Raw genomic sequence first — 22,186 nt, 5'->3', positions numbered from 1 at the left:
TGCAGCAGCTAAGCCGCTGAGGGCAATACTAATGAAATTCTGTTTCATCATCAGGTTTCAGATTCGATCAAAGGCAGTGGCACTGCTATAGACTTGAGCCCATTTTTGTTCTCCATGCACTTCTATATGTCAGCAGAATTATGCATATTAAACTATGAGTCAAATGCAATGCGATATGGTAGACTTTTGTGAAGTGAGATGCATAGCGTCTATATCCAAGTACCAAGGACTGTTACAGGGGTATAGTATGTATATAACTGCCTCAAAAATTGTGTGTGTGTGTGTGTATTAGAATCTCTGATCAGCATAATTGTGTATCATACGTATTCTTAGTTTGGATTAAAATTTAAATACGCTGTGTACAGACAGTCCTAAGCTCTCTGGTCTGTTTGCACGCTTAAGAAAAGTCTGGTTTTCATCTACCAGCCCTACATCTGTAAAAGCAAAACAAACAAAGTGGCTCTGACTGAGAAACACAGCCCAAACCTGAGCTTCTGAAAGAGTGCTGAAGGGAGAGGCATATTCTGTATCTGTACACATTCTCTAATATCAGTAATGTCAGCTCTGGAGGACAAAAAACTCACAAAAGCAAAGAGGGAAGAGAGAGCTCTCAAAACAAGACGAAATATCCAACTAACTTTGTTTTCACTGAACCATACTTAAGGTCAAGTTAAATTACAGAAAGTGATAAATACAAGCTTATTTAATGCACTTAAATATTTAATATTAAGAGACTATGCGTATGCTACAGACCCCAAAATCAAGCACAGGCTTCTCTAACAACGGTGAAAAACTGTGCCTGGCAAATGCTTCATAAAAGCTGTAAAAGCATTCTACTAATGTACATAATATGTGCAATTAATTATTGACTACACTTCACATATTTTGTAGTGATATATATACTTCTATACTTCTCATACACGGGTTTATTTCTTTTGCACCTCAATCTCGTATGTACACAGCATGTTGGTCATTGGATTACATAACAGATGCACTGACAACTTTTTCACATGCTGTTTAAATATTACACAATTCTGTAAATGATATGGGACTTGCCTGTGGTTGCTCCTGTCATGCTAATGTAATCACTGATGTCACTTCCTGTTGTGAAACATGTTTAACAGCTATATCTCAGTGAACACTGGTTAACTGGAAAGAATAGAACTGTGCACTGGACCATTAGATGAATGCATGGTCTGTGACATAAAGCCCCTCTGGGTTTTATAAACTCTTTAGCTGAGCCTGCACCCTGCGTACCTTTTATTAGCAAACTGTACAAATGAGCCTTCAATTGGACCATCCACCACATCCATCTGCTCATTCGTCCAAATGTCCGTTTCACACGGAGCAACATGACGAACAGTACAGGCTGTAGCCTCGCTCAAATCAAAGGTCTGTGTACCCTGTCAGTAACTGATTAACTAGAGAAGAAATCATGTTCCTCAGACACTCTGTCTCATTATTAATAAGCTGACCTGAGTCTAACTTGGCCCTGGGGGAAATACTGAACAAATGAAATATATAAAAAAAAAACATGGAGAAACTGCAGTAAAATGGTCAAAGGTCAAATTTGACATGAGTTAGCTCATAAATGACAAACTATAGCATAAAATTAAAAAGCTAAACATTTTCACCAGTCATTTGCCAAATGGCGTCTAGTAGGTTTCACGTCATTTAATAGAACTTCTATATAAAGTACTGTTGCAAGTCAGTAGTCATATATTAGTCAGTCACATGTTGCTAGGTTGCCTCTGCTTGCTTTCATCTGTGATAAAACATATGGACGACGTACATTTGCTAGTTACGTGCTAGTCATAGAGTTTGGTGCATTGGGTCAGCGTGGGATCTCTGCGGGTGGTCCAGAGGAAGAAAACACATGGTAGTAGGTGGTTTGGCTTCGCCAAAATTATCCACAGGTGTGAATGTGTGAGCGTGTGAGGTGAAGGTGAAGCATTTACAGGGTTTATTTACAGGGTAAATAAATGAATGGATAACTCCTATGACTTCTATGTTATAAATTACATGAGCTGTTCTGCACATGAAAGTGGTGCCAGTCGCTCTTTTAATGCTGACTGCATCCTGTTCTACCTTACTCGTTCATTCATTATCATTAGAATTGAAGTCGCTAGTTACATGATGCAAATGGCATAATTACACGTGTATATTGTTTGTTAGTTAACCCCTACTAGCTGTTATTTATTATATATATATTAATTATTTTAATTATTTTTTTAACCAGTATGACTTAAGACTTAAGACTCTGCTGGGACTGACTGTAGGTCTTAGACAAACACACAGGGCATCACAAAGGAGAGGGGAATCAGGAGAAACAGCAGAACAGTTCATCCAGCAATTTCTGAACCTTATCCATAGGTTAGCATGAACAATAATAGCACACAGACACAAGACTGGCAACGTAAAGCAAATTAAAAAGAAAGTGGTACTGATATAATCTCTCAGTAAAGCTTGATTGGGTCACCATGGGTTCTTCTCTGCTGTATCCATACAAATGTTTGCATGGGAATGTTTTTCTTTTCGGTCTTTGCTGGATTGAAAGCTAATGAGAATGTCATATGAACACTGAGACAGTCAGAATGCACGTGCAAATGTATCAATATTTCTATAATATTTCTAATTGTGAGACGCTACAACAATATAAAAGGTTTCTACTTGTTCCTGTTATTGTCAATTAGCTGTTTGTGCACTTATTTGCAATCAAGGTCGAGGATATACTCCCCTTGTAGCTACAAGTCATGCTGAAGACTGCACTGTAGCTACAGTATGACATACAGCAGGTCCCCATGGAGATGGCAGGTTACCTGAGGTCATTCTCTGAAAACCTCCTCTGGACCATGTCCTCGTTAGACTCCTCCTCCTCCTCTCTATCTACACTACTCGCTCGTCTCTCTGTCTTTCCAGCCTGCCCACTTTCTTTTCCCAACCCTCCCTCCTCCTCTGGCAACACTGTCCCAACAGGTTCCTCCCCCTGCACAGTTTTGCTGTGGATGAGGCAAGCAGCAGCAGAAGCAAGCAGCACGAGCGTCATGCAGAACAGATAGGAAAAAAAAAAAAAAGCAGACCAAAAAAAGCACAGTGTAAATCAAAACCAATGCAAACTTTTTCTACAATGGCATCTAAACAAGACAGGACTCAAAAGAATGGCACATATATCGTAGACAAATTAAACAAAACATACAAATATAACACAAACTGTTTACAACGCTGTACATTTGTTTAATTAATTAACCCTTAGAAGTCACCAGTACAAAAACGCACTGTATTTCAATGATGGATTCTAAGAGGTGGAAGTAACAAACAGTAACAAAACAGGGCAGTCATTCTGACGAGAAGCCCCTCTCTTATAAAGTACCAAGCGCTAACTCAGGAACACCACCACCTTTCAGAAAAGCTTCAGCATGTTAAATGTGAAGGAGTTATAAGCCAGGTATATGAAGTGCTATTCAAATTCAGTTAAAAGTTTGAATTCGAAACGGCAAAAATCCAAATGAATGAATGACCGAATGATAAAAAAATAGAATTTACTTGACTTCAAAAGGCACTACAGTGTGCAGCTATGCTTCTGACTGGAACCAGAAAAATAGCAAATGTCTCTCCTGATTTTGTGTACTTGCACTTGTTTCCAGAACACATTTAAAGGTTTTATGATTTCTATTAAAACCTCTTTGTAGCATGGGTCCGTGATACATTTCTGACCTCTGTTGTACACTTACTTTCTAGTCCTAGAGGGTTGAGATCTTCAAATCAGCTGCTTTAAAATATTCCATGTGCTCAAATGAGACTAAAAGCGAAGAAAATGTTATGCTTTTTCAGACGAACTATTTTTAATATTGTTAAAAAACATTTTAAATATTTTTTTAAGCTTTTGAAATCTCTAGTCCTGTTATTATCAGTGAGTTGTTTTGTTTAATGTCTACTTATTTTGGAAAGATCTTGTTTTATTGCAGAGCACCTTGGTCCACATGTTGTCTTTAAATACGCCCTACAAATAAAGGTGATTGGGTTTGACTACGGTGATTCACTTCACATAAACCAAAATTAATAAAATAGGTATGTAACTGAAATTTTACATCTGTAAAAATGTATAGCAAAATGACAGTAAAAGAAACTAGACTTCTAAGGGTTAAAACATATACTATAACGCTTTTACAATAATTGACAGGCAGTTTGCCAGTGATGGGTGTCTATTTTTATGGTAAAGTTCAGATGCTTGGCTCCAGTCATAGCTCTACAGAACCAAACCTGAACTCAGATCAGTACAGGAAAATACTCATTTTAAAAGTGCATTTCCTGTTTTAAAAAGGAACCTTGCACAGGAGTTTTCTTCAGAGAAAACCCCTGAACTGCTCCCAAATCCGCCTTAAAGGAGACCAATGCTTAATGTAGGTGTTCGCCCATCTCTGGCAAATGTCAATTGACCTTTACCCTGAGAGCAGGGCACAAGGGCAGGCAGCTCACCTGATCTTGCGACTGCCCCGCGGCCGTTCGGATTGGACAGACATGTAGCTCGCGCTGCTGAAGCGAGAGGCACTGCTGCTTCTCGACACAGCGGACACGTCGCTCACATCGCTGTCTGAAGACTTGGCTGAGAGGTTGTCTGTCCCTCTGTGACCGTCTCTGCCTGAGCGCTGCTGGGAGAACAAGAGATCGTTAAGCACAGGAAAGGAAACAAAACACATGTGGGCAAAGATAATGACTGAAATCAGTGTTCTACCTTGTTTGAGACGTTTAAAGGTACAAAGGAAAAACGGAGGCATTGAATTAATTTTTTAATTTGAATCAATAAAATATGTTAATTCAGCACCAAGTGTAACCAAAAAATACATAAATAATTCTTTGCAGCCCATGGCACATTATGCATAATTTGCATGTTCAGTGTTTCTCCTTGAGGCACTTTACATCAAACGTTTTAATAATTTTGATTTTTGAATGGGCTGGTATTCTTCTGTGAGGTTTTTTTTTTATTATTCTGTGTTTTCATTTGCACAGAGAAATCAACAAAAATGGATGTGGACAGACTTTCTTGAAAACAAAATTACATCCTTTCAAAAATGGTCCAGTTTTCTTTGTGTTTGGAGGAACCAGGCTGGATTCTTCTAATCATAAAAGGCATAAGACACCATTACTTAGATCCTGGGAGTTAACCCCAGATACTGTAGCACCACAGCACAGATAAGTAATGTCCCTGCTCTGCTCTGAGTCAGACCAGAGGAAAACAACTAATTGCGTAATACTGCAGTCATCTGATGTCGCAAGACAGGTCGCATCAACAACAAAATACCTTCTATTAAGACTGCAGCTGTCTTTTTTCCATCTGAATTCATTCTCAATAAAGACAGAACATAAATGTGTTGCTTAACAAAAGCTGAGGTGATGCTTTCAAGCCAACGAACAGCTTCCCTTGGTGTTATCACAAATTCTGTGTAGATTTACAAAACACAGACAAAATAATAGATTGAGATTATATTGTTACGTCCCGTAATTACAGCTGGTCTGTGAAAACTATGAATCTACCTGTGAATTAATGATGAAGACTATGTTTTCACAACTGAATAATGTAAGGCAGGTCGGTGAGGTAGGGCTGTGCTAGATAAAGAATATCTATATTGTGATTATAGTGATATATTCTGACCTGTTTATGTAATGACGTACTGCAGTTTCCTGTAATACAGCTTACGTTCTTTACATGAGTCATTTAGTCACAGTGAAGTACGGTGGAGAGGGGCTCTGAGGCAGAGGGATTTGCTCCAAAAAAGGGGGAGTGACTTCACTCGGGTGGAGGGGGTGTGGTTATAGGATATCAGACGTACAATAAACCATAGCTATGTGACATGCTAACATGCTATGTGAGAAATGAAAGAATCCTGTAACAACAGAAAACACAACTAAACTGTTTAACCTCCTCGAGCAGAAGCCCCCGGCTGAGGAGAGAGAACAGCCAATGAGCTCTAACCGCAGCAGATAACCTCCACTAACTCAGCACAGACACTATTGTTACTGTTGCTTACAAAATAAACAAACATTTATAGATTTTTTTGTCACTTCTGAATGTTTGAAACAGTTCATTTGAAGTAATCTTTTTAAATAAAACCATTTTATATTATTAATATCATTATTAAATAATATAATATATAATACATAACATAATTAATATTCATATAAAATTCATTTTATTGCAATTGTGTGTTCTTGAAATTAATAAAAGTATTCTCCAGTGTTTTGTCACATCTGCAAAAATATTGTTATTGCCAGAATACCCTCAAATATCATATTTTTAGGGCCATATCGCCCACTCAAACTGACTTCGTGTCCCTTAAATTAAGCAAAACCTCCATAAAATGATTCGACTGGAATTGTGATACGTCAAGATGTTCACATTGATTGGCTGAAAGGCAAATATTTGCAAATAATAATGTTGCAACAAAAAAATAAACCATATAATGCACCGCCCTAATTCCACCTTTCTCTAGCAAGTGGGGAATTTTACTCTAACTGTTTTTCAGCCACAGCTGTGTTCCTTTTATAACAGTAGCGCTTCTAGATTGCTCTGGTTCCTCTATGACGACTGTAAACTTAGTTTCCTTCACGGCGCCTTTGGTGCAGGCCAAACAGACAGCATGATGAACAGCTTTTCTTTACCTGCTTTTAATAGCACTTGCAGGAAATGTGGAACTGAGCCATTGTGATGTTTCTCATACCACACACTTACAAGGAAGTTAAAAGCATGCATGAATGACCTAATATGGCGCCAAGATTAGTTTCAGTGCAACTCAGTACAAAACCTTATGACTTATTTGCTAGAAAAAGGACATAGAGTGTGTCTCAAGGCATCCTTTAAAAAGAGTAACAGTATGTTCTTCTGAGTCTCTTCAACATATGCCAAGAGAGACCATTTAAATTATATTCTTGGGTGTCAGGCTTGGATAAGCACCAGCATAAGTTTTAATTAACAAAACTTGCTATGTTTTAGACTCCTGTGAGATTTAACAGAGCTAACGTTGGGCTGTCAGTATGATTGTAAAATGTGGAACATATATTTGTGAAAGTAGGTTGAAATGATCTTTTGTTGGAGCCATACTGGAAAACAGGGAGTTGTTGAATCCCACATTTAACTTTCCATCATAGACTAGGCTCATGGAAACTTCTAACACAATAACTCTGTAATATCTTTACAGTGACCCACTAATCACAGACACATATCAGAAGCAATACATTATTAAAGATGATGATTCCAAGTGCTTGAACAGTACAGTGGTTCCCAAAACGTTTTCTGTGGTGTCCGCACCCCACAAAACACACCCCCAAGTAACTTGCCTTTGAATGGTGGTCTTGCTCCAGCCGAGAGTCTGAGGCGGCTCCTTGTTTAAACTTATCCACCTTCAGCTTCATCTGCCGTGCTCTTTCCTCTACATCCATGGCACCTGCAGAGCACAGGGGACAGTGGTAAGTGGGTTTGTTTGTGTGCTGTGGGGAGAGGGGAGAGAAAGTGTGGTTACAAGGCTCTGATGAAGCTTGGTTTGATGTGAAAACTGAGTGGGAAATGCAGGGCAGAGCGACAAGCCCCAGCACCAGCCCGATTCTGAGTATACTGGTGCGTAATCTGAGAAAAGGCATCGGCATGGGCATCAACTACCTCACTTTCGTTGTTATTAAAACACTTTTAGTCACTTTAACCTTCACAGTGCTAGTAATTACTGTCATTACTAAGTTATTCTCTTACAAATGAATAACAGAATAACCATTAATTACAATACTGTGTAAGAGACCTTAAGCTGTATTACACAAATACCAGACTAAATGCAGTATATTCAGTATATTTCCTGTTGTAGAACAGGAAATGCTTTGTGCTGATTCCTCAATTACAGCATTTTTGGACTGGTACCAAATTGAATGGAAAACACTTTTGGTCAGCTACTAAACTATGAGTTATGTCTTCATCATCATCATATTAACGCAAGATCCAACCACAAATCCATATTTGGATTTGGAAGCGTGTAGCATGTTGAATCAGTGTTGATTCTGGGAGGTGTGTATCATGCTGAGTCACTTGTTTCGATGAAAATAAGTGGGAAGTGTGTTGTAGCACTATCAACATGGTACAATTTGGTACGCTTGTCTCTTATCCAATCAGCAGTGCATTCAAGAGCATTCATGGTTTTAGGCTAAGTGTAATAAGGAGGGATGTATCCAGTGTTTTACCACATTATACTGCATCCTATCACACATTTCAAATCCTTCAAAATCCTCTGTATATAGTCAGTTTAATATGTACTACCCTTCTGTGTCTCTGGCTGTCACATGCTTCTGCTATCACTGCTCAAAAAGGAAGCAAATGACTTGCTCAGGTTTCAGAAGTGACTTTCTTCATTCAAAACTGTGAAGCCACTGTAGCTTGATTTCCTGACTGGAAATCTTTTTTTATTTTTTTTTGGCATCAGGGATACCAAAAAAGTCCAGCCAGCCTACCTTTATCTTCATTCTCTGGGCTTGCTTTTCCTCTCTCTACTATTGATTTGTAAAGATGGCAATGAAAAGCAATGCAAACAGATGGAGGAGTGGAAGGAAAGAACAAACAATCTATGAGTGACTGTAGCCTACAGAGATGCGATCACAAACGACTTCGGAGGTTACAGGGAGAATTAATATCAGCAGTTCATTGATATTGACTTCACTTATTGACATCACTGTTATGAAGCCAGTTTTATCCATGAACTTGATTATATTAGCCCTGATACAAGGTTAATATAATCTAGCCCCAGCAAAAGTAGATGGTCAGAGTAACTACAGTGCACTGATTTAATAAAACCTGTGTTAAGTGCTGTGAATTTATTAATGTGACTTCATGACAGAGGTCAAAATGAACTCCCGTGGCCCATCAATGGACAAATTAAATGACAAACAAACAGGGACTGTGGCTCCTGAACAGAAAACAGCGAAGAAAAGAGGCATCAGCATCAATTTAGCTGAAAAGCTGAAAGAGTGAGATATATACACAATACAGTGCAAAAGTCAGGCACCAGCCTTTCATTTCCATTTAAAACAAATATAATGTTTTCCCATGTTTAATGTTCATCTTCTGCTGTTGTTACTGCTTCCATTCATTGTAGGTGAAGTAAGTCATTACTTTCATGTAACATTTTATGTAACTGTTTCATCCTGTTCAGAGCTGTGGTAGGTCCGGAGCATACCTGGAATATGTGGGTGCAAGATAGAAACACCCTGGACAGGGCACCACACACTCACACATTCACTGTCATCTGTGGACACTTTTGAAAAGCAAATCCACCCATCAACACCTTTTTTATTGCTTTTTTTTGAGAGAAAACACCAAACTCCTCACAGTGCCTCAAGGTGGGATCTGAAGTCACAACCCCAGAACCCTGGAGCTATAGCAAACACCTGTTTAACTCATCGGAGCATAAACACCCCCTACTTCATATCTCAAGTGTCCATTTTGGAGAGTTAGTGCTAACAGTCGGCCTTTTTGGAAGAATAGAAAAGATATATTAGTCTGAAAATTTGAACTGTGCGTGAGGTAGTGTCATTAAAATAAATATATAGGATGTAGATTAATAAAATATATTAATTATATAATTAAGTACTAGTCAATTAATAAAAAATATATTAATTAAATATATATTAATTCATTCAATTGTTCATTGTCTGTAACCCTGATCCAGTTCAGGGTCGCGGTGGGTCCGGAGCCTACCTGGGAATCACTGGGCACACGGCGGGATCACACCCTGGAGGGGGTGTCCACCAGTCCTTCACAGGGCGACACACCCTCACACATTCACACCTACGGACACTTTAGAGTCGCCAATCAACCTACCAACGTGTTTTTTTGGGCCGTGGGAGGAAACCGGAGCACCCGGAGGAAACCCGTGTGGACACAGGGAGAACACACCAACTCCTCACAGACAATCACCCGGAGAGGGGCTACAACCCACAACCCCAGGATCCTGGAGCTACCTGCAGCGCCACCATTAAATATATATTAAAACATAATATATTCATTGTATAAAGTTGGTGACTGACTTTTGCATAGTACTGCACCCCTGAGTTACCAGTTTATTAGGTACACCTACGGCACAGTGCCACTTACTAGACATACAATATCTGACTGTAGGCCAGCTTATGTGGTGGTGCACAGTCAAACTATGGTCCTAACGAGTAGAGAGAAGGCTTGTGAAATATCGACCACCGCTCTAATATCAACAAACACGCGTGTAGGGTAGGTGTGTCTAATAAACTGCCGAGTCAGGGTACATATATCTCCCCCATCTCCCTTTCTGCTTCATATGTGAGAACCGCAAATTACCTCATGTACTGAAGCCCGAGTTTACTGTGTGCGACCAGGCTGTTCAGACAGTCAGGCACTAACTACCAGAGATATAACTCTTTCAGCTGAAGCATTATGAGGATGATTGAATAAGATGAGCAATCAAAGGAGGGGAAAGAAGTACGGAAGGTAAAGAAGGGTCAGAGAAGACGGGCAGACAGACCTGAGTTTGTCCGAGCAGGCGACTCCGTGTCTTCTGGAGAGTGGGGGGTTTGGGGGTGGGGTCACATCACACACAAATGGACAGACACAGACAGAGGAGATGGGTGTGAGAGGGTGTGTGTGCCGAAAGGTTGGGTGTTAAAAGGAAAGGGAGAGGGTGTTAAAAAATATGGTTTATGTGGGGATTAAAGTGTAGGGAGGGGGTATAACATCAACACAACAACCCAACATCAACAACACCAACGACGACAACAACAGAAAATAAGTGAAAAGAACACATGATCACCACAGGAAACACTTCACAGACTGCAGGAAATCAGAATAGAAGGGAAGGAGGAGAAGAGGAGGTGATTTTTCCGTGCTAAAGGAAGAAAATCTGCAACGTTTTTCTGAAAACGTTAAAGGGATGTTAATAGAGACTGCTGACAGGAGTGAGCTAAAGAAGACACAGAGCCCAAATGACCTGAGAGAGGAAAGAAAGGGCAGAAAAAAGGAAAGGAGGAAGGAGAGAGGAGAGGAAAAAGCTCCACCCGCTACCATAATGAAGGCAAAGGACTGCAAAAAAAACCTGCTAAAAAACCTAAACAAAAATAGATAGGTCTTTGCACACCTACAACCCCCCACCCCACACACACACACACACACTTCTTAAATATACAATGTTACAAAGTGCATTGTCCAAACATACAAAGATTGATGAGCATTATTATTATATGTGAATATTAAATAAACATAGTACACATGGAACATGTATTACATTTCTATATGATTATATTCCATATACAGTTCCTCAGGCGGTTCAAAGCTACTGGTGTCGTAGTACGTACAAAGAAATGCCTACTGAAAATATATGCAAAAAGACCTTAAAGCAACAGTAGGTAACATTTTTACTTTAAATTTGCAGCTTCAAAACCACTGACATGTAATAGGGAGGGATTTAAAGGAACGGTAGGTAAGATTTGGTATTTTTGCTCCAGTTTGAATAAGTTGATCAACTCTATCAAGGTATGTACCCCTCCTCCGAAAGTTACATAGTGCGGTTTTTGCAGTGCTGAGCCCAAAGTAGCAACAACAAAGGCTCTAGCCTCCCTTTTACAGATCTGTGAAGCATCACAATAAAATATTAATATAAGTAATAGAACAGAAAGATGTAACATTAAAGTAAAAATATTACGTAGTGTTCCTTTGAGTTAGAACGTTATGTTAAATGATCCACCAGAACAATCCAGTTTTTCATTAATGGAAAGAAGTGTAAATGTACATGAAACAACAAAGTTAGTCCGTCAGCTCTACCCTTATGTCCGTATGACAAACACCACATTTCCACTGATTCTAAACGTTACAAATCTAACGCACACTGACAAACACACACACAGACATTCACCAAAACTACCCTGAGCACCTCTGCCTTTCAGTGTGAGGCAGTATATGTAACGGCATCTTCCTCCCGAGGCACTGTATCCCCTCTAATTGGACTGCAGCCCCAACACTGCGTATTCAAATACTTTATCAGAGGAAACAGAATCTGCTGACTGTGCCCTGATTTTTACTCCCCCTCTTTCACTTCTCACCCTTTAGTCACAATGAGCTGTACTTTCATCTCGAGCTATCATTAATCATACGCCGAACAGAGCCGTCTGAGCTTGCGTAACCCAAGATGCAAGACAGCATCTTTCTGCAGGAAGAATACTGGTGTTGTTTTCACCGTGCCTCTAAATAACAAATAGTGGTTCAACTACAGCCTGGACAATACATTAGTTTGGCAATAAAAAAGGCCAGAGGATTTATCGACCGAGATTTGAGGCCTGTACTTCTAACAGGCCAAGATTTCTAAGAGGCTTGCTGGTTTATTATTAGGACTGATACAAACTCATTTCATTAAAAGTGCAATGATTTATTAGTCACCTGATTGACAATAATGCATACTTTACATTTCTCTTGAACCAAGGGCGTTGAATTAGCACGGACAGGAGTGACGTGTCCCCACCAATAAAAGTAAAAACGTTCTGTCAACGTCTCATTAACCTAGAGGTGCAGAAACGGTTCAATAACATTGTGTACTCGAGTCCTACCTCCCCGTATTATCACATATGGCCAGTGAGATGTGATTGGCTGTGCCTTTCCCTGCTGTCACATGAGTCTCTGTAGTTTGGTTATTACCAGCACCAAAACTGGAAGGAAAACATTTCAGTCACGTGTGAGACTTTCTGTGCAAGACTCAGGTGCAACGCGGGTGACACATGGGTGTCTGAAGCGGGTGAGGATGGCAGCAAAAAAGAAGGTGAAGATAAAACAAACAAAAAATCAGTCAAGAAGAAATCCACGCCCTTGTCATGAACCATCATTCTGATCAATACGTTGGTACACTGAGCCATATACATTTAATCTGCTTTTAATTACAGTCTTGACAACGTTTTTTGGAATCACTGAAAGGTTTTTGTTTGGAGATATTCATCCGATTTTCAGCTCCTTAAAATCAGTAAAAATATTATTGTGATTTGGCTCTAATGCTAGACACCAACCTACTTCTAATTCCTAACAGTGAGAAAGAGGGAGAGAGAGAGAAATGCACTCATCTACCTTGTGTTGTTTGGAGTGTAGCACTGTAACAGACCCAGTCGCTTTAATAACACACTGACACTGGAATGAAGTAGAAGGCAAACATCTGTGTGAAGCAACTTTAATCAGTCTCTGCTTAGTCATGGTTGGTGCAGCTGTTGAAAACGTAAGACCACACAGACATTCAGACCCACACATTTCTCTGTGGTTCATTACGAGATGTTTCACTGATCATTTACTGGACAGATATGGAAATAAGTAAGAAAGAATATAAGTGTGTCTTACTCAAAAGTTCTACAACAGGGCTGAACAATACTGGCTGAATATGGCATGTAATAACTGAATAAAAATGCGCTGTATGCATTATTTGGGCCAAAAAGGTAAGTAAGCCTTTTTCTAACCTCTGGTCAAATCATGACAGTTACCCGTAATACAGCATACGTTCTTTACACGAGTCATTTAGTCACAGTGAAGTTAGGTGGAGGAATCCGCTCCAAAAAAAGGGGAGGGACTTGAGTCGTGTGGAGGGGGTGTGGTTACAGAATATCAGACGCACAGTAAACCACAGTGTTATGTAAGAACTGAAAGAATCCTGTAACAACAGAAAACACAACTAAACTGTTTAACCTCCTCGAGCAGGAGCTCCTGGCTGAGGACGAGGAAAATCAAAAACGTCGTTAGAAGAGTTCAACAGCCAATGAGCTCTAACCCCAGCAGATAACCTCCACTAACTCAGCACAGACACTATTCTGTGGTGGCTTTGTCATTTACTGTGAAGCTTTAATGTTACTGTTTTATAATTGTTTACTTTGCTGTTTATAATAAGAATCTTGGTAAGTTACTGTTGTTTACAAAATAAGCAAATGTTTACAGATTTTTTAAATTGGTTAATATGTAGTAAAGTAAAACTTTAACAAATAAAATAATGTTATATCATTATTTATTCATCCATTCATTGTCTGTAACCCTTATCTAGTTCCGGGTCGCGGTGGGTCCAGAGCCTACCTGGAATCATTGGGCGCAAGACGGGAATACACCCTGGAGGGGGCGCCAGTCCTTCACAGAGCAACACACACATTCACTCACACCTACGGACACTTTTGAGTCGCCAATCCACCTACCAACATGTGTTTTTGGACTGTGGGAGGAAACCGGAGCACCCGGAGGAAACCCACACAGACACAGGGAGAACACACCAACTCCTCACAGATAGTCACCCGGAGCGGGAATCGAACCCCACAACCTCCAGGTCCCTGGAGCTGTGGGACTGCGACACTACCTGCTGCACCACTGTGCCGCCCTGTTATATTATTAATATGTATGAAATATATTTAATAGTCAATTTTGTCACATTGCCAAGAATATCGGCATTGCCCAAATATTCTAAAATATCATGATATTATTTTAGGGCCGTATCACCCACTCCTAGCCTCGCTCTCTGTATATAACACCACTCTAAACAGGTCAAATACCTTATCTCATTTACACTGATTACATTGTGTCCATCAAGTTCATGTTAATAAGACTTTCCTCTCCAAAGGCTCTACCACTGGGTTTAAACACAAGCTTTGACAGAGCCACTTCAGATAAACAATCAAACTGGACAAGATCATTGAAAGCTTCACACAAACCCCGAGGACGGACATACGGCTGAGGCAAACGAGACTAAATCCCGTGGCCCTAAGAAACACTTTGATTCAAAAATCAATTTGTTTCAGTTTAAAGCAGCAATCAGAGGAGCAAGGTCCAATCAGCCACAGCGAAACAAATGGAATAGACACATGGCGAAGCCGTTAATACTGAGTCAGCTCATAATGGCACGTTTGGATGAGTAGCCCGGTGGGGCAGGACCAACACACACTGCAGAAGGAAGATTTATTTCATCTAAATGATCTATATCTGTTAGTAAACACTGCAAATCTGGGCTAGAGCTTCAAATGATGCGTCAGATTTCCTTGTATTTCTCAGGATCTGTTTAAGAAGCTCTGTTCAGTGCCTGCCCTGAATCTGTCTAAAGGACCAGAGCAACCCGTTAATACGAGTCAGACTCAGAACAGTTGTGTTGTTTGCTGGAATAAAACGGTGACTTTTTGTTCTTCTTAGGGTCACAGCACGTGGATCAACTATTAGCATCATGTCTGAAACTGCTACACACTTTCAATATTAAAAACATGCAGACGAGCTCCAAATTAATGAGGATATGGAGATCACTTTAATTGCCTCAGTATTTACTACATATTCATTCATTCATTATCTGTAACCGCTTATCTGGATGGGTCCAGAGCCTACCTGGAATCACTGGGCGCAAGGCGGGAATACACCCTGGAGGGGGCGCCAGTCCTTCACAGGACAACACAGACTCACATTCACTCACACACTCACACCTACGGACACTTTTGAGTTGCCAATCCACCTACCAACGTGTGTTTTGTGGACCGTGGGAGGAAACCGGAGCACCTGGAGGAAACCCACACAGACACAGGGAGAACACACCAACTCCTCACAGTCACCCGGAGGAAACCCACACAGACACAGGGAGAACACACCAACTCCTCACAAACAGTCACCCGGAGGAAACCCACACAGACACAGGGAGAACACACCAACTCCTCACAGACAGTCACACAGAGCGGGAATCGAACCCACAACCTCCAGACCAAAATTGTTCCCTGAGAAAATGTCAGTTATTTTACGCACTAAAAACCATGACAACTACCTCAATAGCGCGAGGTCTTCAGAACAGCCTTAAATGTGTCATCGAAGGAAAAGGGTAAAGCTTAAATCTTCTTATTTTAAACTACTCCCTGCAGTATTTTCACAAGTTCCCATAGCTGTTATTAACAAGGCTCACATATTCTTTTATTGCAGCACTCAGAAAAGGGGCCAGGAGACAGTCAGAGACTTTAAAAGAAAGAAAAGAACACACAGCCTGGTGCGGAAGAAAGAATACAAGGCCAGAAGACAGCAAAGGTCCAATCGGTGCAGGACCAACCTGGTGGAGCCGGAGGGGGGTGACCATTAACAGGAGCAGAACTGTTGTGCATGTGCCGCTGGTCCTCCCACGTCACTTCTACCAATGCAGGTCAGTAAACATGGTCAGAAAAAAATAAATAAAAAAAACACACACACACACACTGTTTGCTGTGCTGCCTGCAGCAGTGAGTGGACTGTCTGCTTCAGCACTGTACTCCAACCCTAGATATGGCAAAGGTACAGGTTCTAATACTAAGGAAATAACAGTAATTCTTATATCACTATGTCCACAAACACAACCAAGATACAGTTAAATATTTTTTTTATTTTTAACACATTAAATGTGGAAAATTGTTACCATTTGCAAAGTGTTTACCCAATAAAATATGTGTTATTTAAAACATAATTTGACTAGGGTTCCCCAGGGTTTGGCATAAGAATGTGCATCGCCCTTCAGGTGTGCTCTGATCAGTCTTTATTTTCTTTTTGTTTCCCCCCTAACGTCGTGAAAGGTACAGGGTAGGTTTGTGGGTTTCTAACCTGGCTATTTCAGCACTTTCACAGTGAACAGCTCCTTTCAGAAGAGGACAGTGCGCCATCTGCTGGTGAAATGCTGTAACTGTCATTCCCAGAGTCATTAATTGTGAAGAATTATATTTCATTTTCTTACAAGGATAAAGGCAAAACTTTAATGAAATTCGAACGCAGTGTCCTTTACTGTGTAATGCTCTTATTAATAACGGCATTAACTTAAACTAAACCTGAAAAAGTGTCTACAACTTTCATGAAAAGGGGCTTCCCAATTGTGCTAATGAGAATCAGTCTGAAGGGCTTCTCTAAGCCTGCAGTGGTAAGAACGGCTAAGCTCAGTCTCATTCAGAGCGAGTACAGTGCTGGGAACTAATAAGCGCACACTTGACTGGACCGGCAGGTTGGATTAAGGGACAGTGCGTGAGATGGGCTGGCACTTAACTACAGGGACGGTAAGTTGATGAGGCTTCACAGTGAACTCCCATCACTTTCACTTAATACAATCTGCCAGGATCCTCCTAGTTATTCACAGCACAATCCATGAAAAAGACTGACTGCTTCAGAATGATTAAACATATGAGAGAGAGAGAGAGAGAGAAAAGAGAGATGGAGAGAGAGAGAGAAAGAGGGGGAGAGAGAAAAGAGATGGAGAGAGATGGAGAGAGAGAGAGAGAAAGAGGGGGAGAGAGAAAAGAGAGATGGAGAGAGAGGGAGAGAGAGAGAGAGAGAAGAGAGACAGAGAAAGGGGAAGATAGAGAGAGAAATAAGAGAGAGAAAAGATACAGAGAAAGGGAGAGAGAGAAGAGAGACAGAATAAGGGGGAGAGAGATAGAGACAGAGAGAAGAGACAGAAAGAGAGGGAGAGAGAGAATGAGAGAGAAAAGAGAGACAGTGAAAGAGAGGGAGAGAGACAGAGAGAGAAAAGAGAGACAGAGAAAGAGGAGGAGAGAGATAGAGAAAGAGAGAAAAGAGAGAGAGAAAGAGGGGGGGAGAGGGAGAGAGAGAGAGAAAAGAGTGACATACAAAGAGGTGGAGAGAGATAGAGACAGAGAGCGGTGTAGTGAGTGAGAGAAAAGCCAGAGAGAAAAAAAGGACAGACTGACCTAGAAAGTGCGTTGAGAGGCAGAGTGGGAGCGAAAGAAAAGAGAAGAGAGGGAACCACAAAAGACACGCATACGCAGGAGGGCCCAACTGTTAGGAAATTGCTGTCATTTATAGCGACGTTAAAGGGCAATTCCATCTGTTTTTCTGCATTTCAATTCAATCCCAAAGCTCCAAACAGTGTCACTCAGAGCTGTTTGAACTGAATGTGTGAACTGAGGCACTGTAGAGAAGCGTTACTTGGGTCACTGTAATTTGGGATCATTGTAACACAATGGTTTTGTTTCATATCAACAAACTAAAACTCTTACGTGTAGCGTCTATCAGTCAGGCCCTAACACACACAGGCTCAGTAATTCACTGCAAGTCCACACGGCAGGCTACACTTGCCTTTCCGTCCGTTGGCTGGTGGCCCGTGAAGCCTTTCCTCATAGCCTTTCAGACCCAGAGCAATAAGAGGACACACAAGGAAAACAGTAAGACCGCCTTAACACTTTAACACTTAATACATAACGTACCTGAAGCTGAAGCGTGCCATTAAAACTCATTGCATTAACTGATCTTCTATTAAGCATCGGTCAGAACACATTAATTCCCAGGATAATGTCTTAAACGAACACTTAACTATTATTTAAATGCATCTCTAATAAATAACAGTGAATAGTGAGTGAAATAATGTCAGCACTCAACTGGAGAATCTGCTGCAGATAGAGTTAGACACACACACACACGTACTCACAAGAGTGCGGTCATATGACACTGGAAGGATACGGACAAACTCGCCAAAAGATGGCGGGACAGAGGAAGAGCAATCTGCTAGAAACTCCTAGCTATGCCAACATGGTATGAGTGAGCTTGAGAGAGTGTGTGAGTGTGTGTGTGTGTGAGAGAGTGTGTGTTTTTCTTCTACAACAAAAACACAGAGAACGCCAAAGCAATACGGGAGTGTGTGGGTGCAACAGTGTGTACTGCCGTGGTCCACGGACCATGTGTCACATTAGGAGAAAATGAGATTTTTAACCTGGATCTTTTCCTTTCATTGGCACTAAAAAGATGCTATAATTTTCCAGCCAAAATAATAATAATAAAAAAAATTCAAATGAACAAGAAAAATAAATAATACACCACACGGACTCCTTAAACACAAGAGCTTGTTCTGCATTAGATACCTACTAGTTTCATAGTAGTTACCAAATCATTTATAGCTACTGCTAGGGCTAGACCAGGGGTGGGCTGTGTGAGCTGGGTTTCCTGTGCTCTATAGCTTAATGGACTAGGGCCACTGGCAATTCCGAAACCTTACAGTGCCCTCTGGTGGAGCATGGAGTTAAGATGCATTTTGTTTTAGTTCGGTCAAGAGGCTCAAATAATATACTGGGTACAGGTACAAAAGCTAATCTGCATAAGCTTAGAGCTCAAAGTGGGTGAAGAATCAGTGGGACACACCTGCTTCTCCATCAAATGATTCAGATACAGGGGTGTAGTGATACAGTGATACAGACTCCTCCTCTTCATCTGGGAATTGGTCAGGAACAAAAGATAATGAATGCTTTAAATAGCAAAACAAATAACACATGGAGAGGACATGGCAAACAAAATGTTAACAGGATCTATTTTTAAAAATGCACACAAAATACTACAAGATGTTGTGCCATTCGTTAAAAATGTAACTTAGGTTTTGTAGTAAATGTTCAGGAAAAATAAAATAAAAAAATAATAATAATTTTAAAAAAAGCGTTAAGGTGCATGGAGAAGCACATAGTTCAGCCAACATAAACTATGGATACTGGAAGCCTGTGCTAGCGTTTCTCCTGTGGTGTTGCTATCAGTGTGTGAAGAGTGGGAGAAGAGGGTGGCATTGACAATCCAACACAATGGGCAGCACTTTGAACACATTTTATAAGTGGTCAGAAACTTGTAAAGAACTCATGAAAGAATAAAGTTACGTTAAAACCAAGCACACCATTGTTTTTCTGGTGAAATTCCCAGTAAGTTTGACGTGTCACGTGACCCTCTTCCCATTGAAAAAACAAAAGTTGGATCCAAAATGGCCAACTTCAAAATGGCCGCCATGGTCACCACCCATATACTGATGTGCCACAAACAGGAAGTTAATATCACCAACCATTCCCATTTTATTAAGGTGTATCCATATAAACGGCCCACCCTGTACATTACTTACAGCATCTGTCACTGATTGTCATTACAGGGAGCTGCCGGCAGTTCATTGCCCTCAATTTTAAAGTTTGTTTAAAAATATTAATATTGACAAAGCTAATAGGTTTATGTTTGATGTCATGTTCTTGGCCGTTTTTCTGTGGCTTTTTTATTGTTCATATCGTTATCGAAATGATATCGTATTGACGGAAATTAAGAAACATAATGTTATTTAAATTTTGGCCGTATGGTCCAGCTCTACTTGTTTGCTTATGCTCAATGCATATTTGATTCAGCCAGAAATCACTGATCTTCTTTGCCTGAGGATTTAATATAAGGTGTAATTCACTAAACTGTTTGTGGCTACAGTTAAACGAAAATGTGTTTGAACACTTTCAGGTGAACTGCACAATAAATGACTAGCACTGACCTTGCCCAGCACACAGTGGTCACTTTGATGGACCTGACAGCAAGAGCCATATATCGACCCCATGCTGCAGTTTTGACTCCTTGCTCTGGAGTCAAAACTCCATTCATTGACAACCAGCTTCAGCTACTATGTCTGAATACATACTGCTGTTCTGAAGCTGCGAGCCCAGATCACTCAGTAAGACTCACAGAAAAGTCTAGGATTTCAGCTTGGTAAGCTCTAACTAAGTCATTTCATGAAACCAGTTCTGCTGTATGCAAAAAAAAGTGTTACCAAATAATTTCAAAATGAAACACATGCCAACCACATCGTAATTTTTGGCCATACCATGGACTAGCCTTGGCCTGATAATCATTTCAACCAGTGATAATATAAAAATAAAAGATCATGTACATTACCATATGATGCATTTTTTGTTGTTGTTGTTGTTGCCTTTTTTACGTTGTTGCCTTCATTTAACCACTGACTTTCTAATCTATGGTAGTCAATATAAATAACAATGTCCTATAACAGAAAAGATGTCACTTAGGGGTCATTGACCACTCCACTGCGCACGTTGGTCGATTTTGCCGTATTTCAATTACGTGAGTCAGCCATGTGAAAAAAATACTAAATAAAGTCCATATATCAGTCAACACTCATCGATGATTACTTAGAAGCCTGCTTGAAAATTGGTCCAGTAAAACAAACTAAAAAACGGCTTTTGCTGCAATTAAAATGCAATGAAAAAGCTGTCGCAGTTCAATGTCGACAACCCAGACATCCACCACTCCAGGTAGATAAGGTTGACCTGAATTTATTTTATTTAACTTTTAAATTCACCAAACTGTCGTATTAAAATAGATCTTAAGGTAAAAATATGGGCCCCCTGTCGTAAAGGAACGCCAACAAAACGAAAAATAAAATGGTGCACCTATAGCCTACGTCCCCAAAATGTAAGCAAGGCTCGTCTCTCTTCTGCCACAGAACCAGAGGGGTCCAAAATGTTGCCAGAATAATAGAGGTGCGTAGTGGATATAGAGTGGCGTAGAGAAACGAAGCCTCATGTTTTATAAAACACTGGAATACACAATCAGATGAATCCCTGAGTTTTAGGATCCATCACATGTCAATATAGGCCCTAGGCAGGTTATGCGCTGGTGTGAAAGGCTAAGCTGATTAAAGAAGCCTATTTTGTGCGGCACGTGCCACATTTAAAAGCATCTGATCTGGAGATCACTTACACGGGCTGCAATAAAATGCTCACTTGACTGAAAGAGACGAAAGGCTGTGTGACCCTCCTTTAATTACGTAAATTAATTTCAACACGATATTAGCCCAATCCTACCATGGACACATAACAGGTTAAAAACTGTATGAGCAATTTCAAAGACAGTATTTTAATATGCAATAGTGATATGTGCAGAGAACGTTAGTACAGGATCTCCACTGTACATTAAGTATTGGAGGACAGTGATGTAGCAGCACACACACTGTGCCGGGGCTGGTAGCGCTGGCTGGCTGAACGTTCACGTGCTCTGACAGTGATGAAAGGTTTTCTCTCAGGGATTTGACAGCCCCTAAGGCAGAGAATCTCTCTCTCTCTCAGCCTCCCATTCACATATTCATGCAACACAGGGTTTTCCAATCGGTACAAAGCTAATTGTCCTAGAAAATGCAACCTTGTCGTTTTTCGCCTCCTAAACACAACATGTTTCAAAGGACTGACTCAAGGCGGTGGTTGTGAGGCTGAGGGACTGTTCGAGAAACCCAGTGACTGCCCCCCAGGGAACTAATTTTAATAATGAACAAATAAGAAGCGCAACGGCATTGTACTGACACCCAACATTACGGAGGCAACCTAATGACACCAGCGGAAAAACAGAGACACCTATATCCACATGCACATTTCCCAAGACAGCCTCCATTCTATA

At 40.5% G+C, this 22,186-nt stretch overlaps 1 protein-coding gene across 6 annotated transcripts in view; it reads right to left on the bottom strand.

Annotated features, from left to right (window-relative positions):
* Nucleotides 1–22,186, bottom strand: part of rims2a (regulating synaptic membrane exocytosis 2a) — a 190,394-nt gene that overhangs the window by 42,218 nt on the left and 125,990 nt on the right. For 3 of the 6 annotated variants that reach the window (XM_066645245.1, XM_066645234.1, XM_066645263.1), the window contains 3 exons: nucleotides 19,133–19,201; nucleotides 7,333–7,439; nucleotides 4,477–4,646 (listed from right to left, as the gene is read on the bottom strand). In XM_066645245.1, the coding sequence (XP_066501342.1) occupies nucleotides 4,477–4,646; nucleotides 7,333–7,439; nucleotides 19,133–19,201 (346 nt within the window). Of the gene's footprint in view, nucleotides 1–2,819; nucleotides 3,000–4,476; nucleotides 4,647–7,332; nucleotides 7,440–19,132; nucleotides 19,202–22,186 lie in introns of all 6 variants that reach the window. The other 3 variants (XM_066645225.1, XM_066645255.1, XM_066645209.1) reach the window with 2 other exon arrangements.

Source organism: Hoplias malabaricus, chromosome 1 (genome assembly GCF_029633855.1).
Source record: "Hoplias malabaricus isolate fHopMal1 chromosome 1, fHopMal1.hap1, whole genome shotgun sequence".
NCBI lineage: Eukaryota > Metazoa > Chordata > Actinopteri > Characiformes > Erythrinidae > Hoplias > Hoplias malabaricus.
This window is presented reverse-complemented; position numbering and strand designations above follow the sequence as displayed.